This window comes from Triticum aestivum, chromosome 5B (assembly GCF_018294505.1).
Source record: "Triticum aestivum cultivar Chinese Spring chromosome 5B, IWGSC CS RefSeq v2.1, whole genome shotgun sequence".
NCBI lineage: Eukaryota > Viridiplantae > Streptophyta > Magnoliopsida > Poales > Poaceae > Triticum > Triticum aestivum.
Window position 1 is genome coordinate 698,987,084 of NC_057807.1, and position 8,280 is coordinate 698,995,363.

General features: G+C 49.7%; 1 protein-coding gene across 3 annotated transcripts; it reads left to right on the forward strand.

Annotated features, from left to right (window-relative positions):
- Positions 1 to 238: 238 nt before the first annotated feature.
- On the forward strand, positions 239 to 4,473 carry LOC123117793 (uncharacterized). 3 transcript variants are annotated; one of them, XR_006457517.1, is made up of 5 exons: positions 239 to 413; positions 830 to 1,059; positions 1,181 to 1,242; positions 3,344 to 3,501; positions 4,144 to 4,473. XR_006457517.1 is itself a non-coding variant. In XM_044538470.1 (3 exons), the coding sequence occupies exons 1-3, from the start codon at positions 743 to 745 to the stop codon at positions 3,370 to 3,372; spliced, it is 408 nt and encodes a 135-aa protein (XP_044394405.1). In that variant the 5' UTR covers positions 245 to 742; the 3' UTR covers positions 3,373 to 4,136. The 3 variants fall into 3 exon arrangements, 1 of the variants encoding a protein (XP_044394405.1); XR_006457516.1 differs by having other exon boundaries at positions 245 to 1,059; XM_044538470.1 differs by lacking the exon at positions 4,144 to 4,473 and having other exon boundaries at positions 245 to 1,059; positions 3,344 to 4,136.
- Positions 4,474 to 8,280: the final 3,807 nt, after the last annotated feature.

Consider the following 8,280-nt stretch of genomic DNA (forward strand, 5'->3'; position numbering starts at 1 on the left):
TGTTCCTTTCTCTCGGGCCACGACGCGGCCGTGCGGGTTCTTCCACGCGATGAGAGAGTTCACTGCGGCTTGGATGCTCCGACCCCATGGATCTAGTCAACATGGTCTCTCCTCCCTCCCCCCCCCTCTCTGTGTGTGTGTGTGTGTGTGTGTGTGTGTGTGTGTTTGGTTCAACCCGATTTGTTTTGGGGCTCCTGTTGCTCTGTTCGTGACGCTCGTGCTTCTCTTTCTCTGCTGCAGGACACCATCTCCCTCTCCGTTTTGCTCTGTTCGCCAAGTTCTTTCTGCTGCACGAGATAAAACCCATCGAGGAGTTCGAGAACCCTAGATGCACCCACGACGGCCTCAACGCCTGAAAATCATGGGCTCCAACAAGCGGCTCTAGGAGATGGAGGTTTCGTCTTGCTCCTGCTGTACACTGCTCTTACCTTCACTTGCATTTCCTTCTGCTTCCAGACATTGATGCTTAACTGAACCTTGGGTTTCCTTTTGATGCATGCATGTGTGATTGGCAGGACAGCTAGTTCTCTCAACTTTTGAACACACAAAAAAAAATCATGATTCCTAAGTAGTGTAGAACACTGATGTACCAACTGCTGGAGTAACACTTGAAAGGCATAATATTATTAGATCTATATGTTGAGCAAAATCTTTGAAACAGATTAAGCATAGAGATTTCCCGAAAGGAAAGGATCTTACTCCACTTTTAGTATACTCCTGCCAATGAAATTATCCTTTATCAATGAAGCGATCTGTTCTGTTCTTTGAGAGTCATTTTCATGTAGCATTGTACATCACTGGTTGCTACAGTTCTTGTACTGTTGTACAGGTTTTGGAAATTGCTGACGATGGGAGGAGTGGGAGGAGCCGGGCCATCGGGAGGTTCTTGGCAGCGGCGGTGGAGGAGGCCGGCGCGCAGGAGGACGGCATGCTGCTGCCCAAGGAGGGGAGTGAGGCGGCTGGGAGGTACCCGCTGTACCTGTCCAAGGAGGTGCCCGAGGACGCGGCGCTCCCGATCACCGTGTTCGACCGCCAGCTCGTGCTCTTTCTCACCTCCATGTCGGTTTCTTTCTCCATGGATCAGTAGCGGTTCAGATGCGTGATTTGATTTGCTTGGGTTTGAATTGATTGTGTGTGTGTGTGTGTGTGTGTGTGTGTGTGTGTGTGTGTGTGTCTACAGGGGAGAAGAAGGCCAAGGAGGAGAAGGCCAAGAAGCTGCAGGCCAAGAAGTCCAAGATGAAGGTATGAGCTGCCGCTTCCTCCCCTGCTTTGACGTTGTTAGCCAGATTTGGATGCGCTGCTAGACTACTTGCTACTGGAATCAGCTTCTTGATTTGTGTTGTGCTGCTATTGGGTGCCTTTGTATGTTAGATGAACATATTATGTGGTCTTCTCATACATGGAGTTCTGATTAGCCATGTTTTTAGCTGCTTCTTGATTGGTGCTGCACCTGCACTGATACTGTGTGAGGTTGCAACCTTGTTGGAGTTTGTAGTAGTCTGCCGGGAAATCCACCAATATGACTCGATTCGTAGGAAGTTAGGATGGTAACTGCGACGACATTTTTATTCTGAGTGAGAGGATAACTGTTGGACTCTGTTAGAGTTCATACTCTTTGGCACTGTGCAAGAGTTAGAGATGTAGCACAATTTGTTTGGCTCAGATTCCTGATGTATTTATATTCAGAAGGACTAATTCACTTGGAAACCGTTACTGCTTAATTAACTTGGAGACATTTGCATACTCTTTTCTTCCCAACTACAAGTGTGACCTGACTGAGATGTCTGGAATGACTAGTGCATATGCTTTTCTGAGAATTGTTTCCACCTTATCTCATTTACCCCAAATCAGCTTTCTGAGAATTTGATGCCTAGCCAGCTTCGATTTCTAACCCTGGTCCTCATCTTGTACCAGACTAAGAATTGTAGTTTGATGTTTGGCTTTCTTAATAAAGAAGCATGCAACCTTCTTGCTTCTAAAGCATCTAGTCATGTGGGTCAGGGTGGACACGGTCCGGGCCGGTCCGGGCCTTGACCGAGCCGCCAGTTGGACCGGCCGCCGGCGGACCGAGCCGGACCGGACCGACCAGCTTCGCGGTCCTCTATGCAGGGACCGGACCGGCGGCGACGAAGCCCGAGCCGGACCGAGAGGACCGGCCATGGAGAGCTCGCGGTGACCATGGCGTCGGCAACGACGGCAAGAGACGGATGTGGTGACCATGGCGTCGGCAACGACGGCAAGAGACGGATGTGGTGACCATGGCAGGGGCGTCAGGATGTGGATGTGGTGGTCGTGAGCTTCTGCGCGGCGACCATGGACGCCGGAAGGCACGGGAGCATTTTCTCAGCCGCATGCAAATAAGGTAGCACGTGCATGAGCGCACAAATTTGGGTGTGCTAGTCCTCCGTGATTAGTGGATCATACCTAACGTAGAGCTGAGTCCTAGTCGTGGGCGTAGTGGACGCAGAAGCCGGACTATTAATTAACGAATTAGTGAAAGGAAAGGGAAACGGCCGTATCAGATCGATCCCGTCTTTCACGTTCTTTCTGCTTCTCCTACGTTGAATGAATGGAAAGGGAAAACGGCAGAGAAACTCCATCCTTGTACGCTAATATTACGCTGAATGAAAGGAAAGGGACGGCCGCCATTATCGTACGCCATGTCGACGGACTTCTCGCCGCCATCGTCGAACTGCCTCATCGCTACGTCTAGCTGCTCGAATGTGAACTGCCTCGTGTTGACCACGCCGGATTCAGACCCCATCGCTGGTTCACGTCGCCGGAAAGCTGCCGCATTGAGAAATAACCATGTTTGTTTCGGTCCAAACGGTCCAACCGAGTTAACCGAGCTAAGACCGGACCGGACCGGTCGATTTTCGGGCCGAAATTCATGGCTCGGACCGGCCATATTTTCCAGCGGGCCAGGACCAATCGGTCCGGTCCAGCGCGGTCCACGAGCGGGCCGAAAAGCCCGCTCGGTACGTCCAGGCCTACATGTGGGCATACTGTCTTCATGAGGTCTGATGTATCATGGCTATGCACTATCTGTCATCTGTTTTCCTTCAGAGAAGAGAACTAGCCCTTTGTGGTCTGTAGCCACTGCTCCTGCTTCTGAATCATGAAGTTAATAGTATTTGGCTTCTATGTGATGACATGTGTTGATAGATAGATACTAGCTATATGTTTTCCAGGTTAGATGCTAATTGTAATCATTCAATTAACTCTTTTAAACATGACTTGGTTATTTAAACCCTTCCATGCCTGTGTATATGCCAATTTAGCTTCCCCTAATATATTCACTTTGCAAAACTATTGATGCTTTCATGCTAAATGCAATTTGCAGGGAGCTCGATGAAGCTTGGGCGTTGGTGAGGGCTCCGACGGTGGTGGTGGTGGTGCTGGGCTGGTTGTGGCCTCATGCGTGGTAGGAGGCTAGGCTGGCCCTTGACTTCAATAGTCTAACTACCTCCTTGGCTCCTGCCTCTGCACCACAAATCTCTGGTGAACTCCAGTGAACTCTTGGGGCTACCTTCTTCACTCTGATCACTCCAATCCCCTATACCGTGATGGCTTACTCTTCATGTCTTGATGTGGTTCTCTGCTTAGTGTAGCTGTATTAGACTCACTATGAGATGTCCACTCTTGTTTGGTTAACAAACATGAACTGTTAAGTCACCTATTCATGGCTGTTGCTTTTGTTCAGTATATATGTGTGCTTTCTGATTTGTAAGCATAGGTGGTTATAGGTTGTTGTGATGAATATAAATGTTAACAAGTGCTCATGCATGGCGGTATACTAGAGCTAGTTGTATGTGCTCATTACCTTCTTGTTGTCACTTTCTCAGCATCAGTCCAATCGAATCCAGCCCAATGAATCTAAGCTGCTCGTTTAGTTCTCGCCATCGGTGGTAGCCAACAACTAACCGATCTTAGTTGCTGCCGGTTGTTTGGCATCCTATGTATTTTTTGCTGCTAGTCTCAGAAATAATGCATGAATGGCATCAAAACTGTTTCATGCTATCTCTCGGGCAAAGTAGATGCTAGTTTAATTACTATCTGTACATCATCAGGTCTACTTGATGCAAGTTTCTATTTTTTGTTTGTCTCTCTTTGACATATTGCCTTTTCTTTTTGAATGTGCAGGTTATTTACATCATTTATTGATTGGGAGATGATGGTGATCTTCTTTTGTTGCGGGGAACCTGTTAGATAAAGTTTATGTGCTTTGAACTTGCAAGATACAGTTCTGTATAATGTTGTGTGAGATAAAAGTTATGTACTCGTGAACCTAGGAGATAGGTTATTGATATGTGTTGGTCTGTCTAATGTTATGCGAGATAAAGTTGTGTGAGAAAGTTTTCTATACTTCTGTTATTGCTGTGGGAAAGAAGACTGTTACTATACTGATTTGAGAATATTGGCTGTAAATAAAAGAGGGCCTGGCCCACTATTGGATTGTAAAAAGGCCCTGTCCAGAATTTATATTGCACTGAATACTTGGGCTCTAAAAAGGCCATGGCCCAAACTATGTTGGACTTGTTTCTAAAGAGCAATATAAATTTCAGATTCTAAAAGGGTTGAGGCCCAAAAAAAAGGATTGGAAATGACGGCATCTTAGAAAAAAAATCCTAATTGTTGGGCCAGGCCTATTTAGCTAATCAAAACACAGGGAAAAAATAAATTAAATGGGCTGAATTGTTGGGCTCGGCCATGTAAAGCGTCGAATTGGACCGGGCTGAATCTTATCAACGACCTTTTCAATTCGTCGTAATTTTGCCACGTCAGATTGCCACGTCGGATCCGACGTGGCCTGGGCAGACAGCTAGTGACCAAAACAAAAGGTCATGGGTTCAACGACCTTCTGTTTTGGTCGTAAACGTCTACAACCTTCTCACAGAGAAGGTCGTTAATTTCAGTTTACGACTGCCAGCTTTTGACCTTCTGTTCTTGGTCACAAAAAGATCGCAAATGAAAAACAATGACCTTTCAGTGACCAATAGTCAAGGTCACAAGTTGACATATTTCTTGTAGTGCATTGATTTGATTTGTTGCTTTGGGTGATGTTTAGGGCTGTGATTTGTGTTTGTAGTTGTTGAAATTGCACAACTATAGAAGCCAGATTCTTTGTTATTATTATGGCGACTTATAGGTGCTGGCGCGTCGGTCCAAAGTTTGGGCCGGTCGCACCCCAACCCTCAGATTGGGCCACCTGAGGCGTTAGATCCTCTCATCCATCCAGGTCGCCTTCTTCCTCCCCCGCTCTGCTATTCCCGTCCGCTCAATGGTCCCCCATGGTGGCCGCCCCTCTCCCCCGCGCCCCACAGCGGGTCCTCGGGGTCGTCCCTCTCCTCTCGTAAACTTCATCTCTCCCAGCCGCCCCCGCCCCTGGTCAGCCCTCCGTGGATCAGCACCTCGCGTTCTCCGGCAAGACCTCGCAGCGCCGCGCATCATCGACTCCTCGGCCGCGGCACCATGCGCTCGTCCCCCCGTTCCACTGTGGGCGGCGACACCCTGCGTCTGTGGCCGCCGCATCCAGCCGCCCCATGGCATCCGCCGTCGCTATTGCAGCCCATCCTCACCATCAGAACTCTTCATGGTCACCATCGTCGGGCGCCGTTCCACCGTAGCAAAAAATCTCGCCGGCAGAAGCTTCTAGCTTTGTCGGTTGCAACAAATGAGGTCGTCCGTCGTCGCTACCACAGTAAACACTACAAACATATGCAGCAAACCCAGATGTTGGCTCCAGCTCTGAATTTGCCGGTTGTAGCAAACCCGGATGCTGGTTCCAGCCCTGGCTTCGCCCAGAACAAATTGTTTTGCTCGAAGAAAAACCTCCTGGTCTCTAATTCTGTGATCGCCATGGTAGCAAAAAAGCTCTCTGGTAGAAGCTTTTGCCTTTGCTGGTTGCAACAAATCATGCGCTCGCCATCATCGTCGCAGAAAAGCACTCCGACAATGCAGCAAAAACGGTTGCGGGTTCCAGCTCTGGATTTGCCGGTTATAGCAAAACACAAAGCTGGTTCCAGCCCGGGCTTCACCCGAAACAGATCGTTTATGCAAACAGCCTCCTGATGGATACTTCCGCCGGTCGCCGTGGTAGCAAAAAATCACGCCGGCAGAAGCTTTTGCCTTTGTTGGTTGCAATAAATGAGGACGTCGCCGCAGAAAACACTCAGACGATGAAGCAAAATTACATGCTGATTCCAAATCCACAGCTCTGGATTGGCTGGTTGTAGCAAAACAGCATGGTGGTTCCAGCACCCCTGTACGTGTCTCGGTTGTGCACCATCTTGTAGGATGCAGCTCACCGCCATCGTTCAGTAACCATGGCAGGGGAGGGTGCTGCGAGGAGAGGGGGAAGGTGCCCAGGGGAAAAATGCCACCGGTTCCAGCAAAGGAGTTGTTGTAGGATCGATGGGGGAGCAGTTTGAGGTGCGTGGGGAGGAGATGCTTGCAGCGGTGGCGGAGGAGCTACTCGCAGAAGCAGCAGGAAGTCACTCACGCCGTTGGTGCTGACCTTGTTGGCAATAAGCCACGGCGACCGCATCGGGAGCGTGTGTGTGTGTGCGCGGGGGACGCGTCGAGCCCGTGGCGTGCGTGCGTGTGAGTGTCTGGCCATGGTCCGACCATTGTCTGGGCATGGTCTGACTTGGTATGGCCATTATCTGGGGCATGTCCAGATAGCGTGTGTGCGTGCGTAGCTCGGACGGGTGTAAGACTAGGTCTAGGCAGTTAGTGGATCATGGGGGTGAGCGTTGGAGATCGCTGCGGGCTCGCCGTGACCCGTTTGCGTACGTGCGCGTGGTGGGCGCGAGCGGAGCGGGCCGATCGGGGCGCCGACTGGGTAGGGAGCGTGCGGGTCGTGCCCAACGCAGGCCCAGGTATAAAAGCCCTGTGATGATCATTGTAATCGCCGTGGCCTGGCATCGAGTTTGTGCTCGAGCAATAGAGGAAGCCGTTCGTGCGGTTGCAGCGTTCGTGCGCCGGAAACCTCCTGTGCCCCCTTCTTTTTGTTCCTCCTTCGGTTTGTGCCACAGAGAGAGCGAGCAGAGAGCGGAGGTGAGCTGGGGCGAGGCCACGGCAACAACAGACCTGCTCACCCTGCACTGCGTAAGGTGAGAGGAAGAAGCAGCGATAGGAAGAAGCAAACAGAAAAGAAAGAAAAAAGGTGCAATGCGGAAGATATAAGGAAAGGGCGTCTTGCTGAGGCCCACCGAGCGCATGTGGCCAGCCTGTTTCCAGCGTCAAAAGGGAGCGAGCGAGGGGAGACCGGCCGAGCGCTCGGCCGGTCATCCCGAGGGAAACGTTTCCCTATTATTATGGTGAGGAATCATGATAGTAGCTACTTTTCTGCTGGAAAATGTTAGGTTATGTAGTTGCAGTATTATAGAGAAAACTTAACACTAGCTTGCATCTGTGGTTAATGTTAATATTCAGGTAAAAAAAACACCTGTTGCATGTCCTATTTCGGGATTCATGTGTCAAAACACCCGAGAGTAGTGCCGACAAGACCAACATGCTATGGGAGCCATCCAAAGATTTGAAGCACCTGAGCTTGATGCTGTTGCTGATCTTCAGGTGCAAGGATGAAGACAAGGTGACAAACTATATAAGGCTTGTCACAGAACGAGCTGTGCGGTTGAAGAGAATCGAGCTGCATGGTGAATACCCATGCAAGGACTGTAACACCATCGACCTTGAAAGATCCATGGTGGATAAAGATAGCAAGCGTCGGATTAAGCAACTGACTCATCCATGGATTCTCCTCATCCGTGGCAATAATAATTTGTTGATGGATATGGTTAAGGAATGCTATCGGCATCACAGCGCTCTCGCAAAGCCTAGAGATTGTGTATGAGGCATAACCAGTCAGAATTTTAATTTCTAGTTATTAAGGGCATCTTCAACGTTGACCTGTAAATTTGTTCCCGCATCTATCCGTGAAGAAGGGAGGCTAGTCCAGGACACTGGTGTGGGAGCCGGCCATCCAACTGTAGTTTTAAATGCATGTCTCTGTTAAATTTCAATTGCCAAGTAACTACGTGACTTTCTTTAAAAAAATACGAATAATAGCTTTTTCTTTGGCGGAAGGCTATTAATCCATGTGCTAGTGTAGGTTGAAGGGCGAATAAGCCACGGCGAATGAGCCGAGCATGTCGAGTGCGGGTATGGGCGTGCACTGGGCTTGCTGGGCGCGTCGGGTCCGAGGACTAGGGCGTGCGTGTGTGCGTGTGTTGGGTGCACGGGCGTGTCCGTGCACCAGAGTGTGTGTGTGTGTGT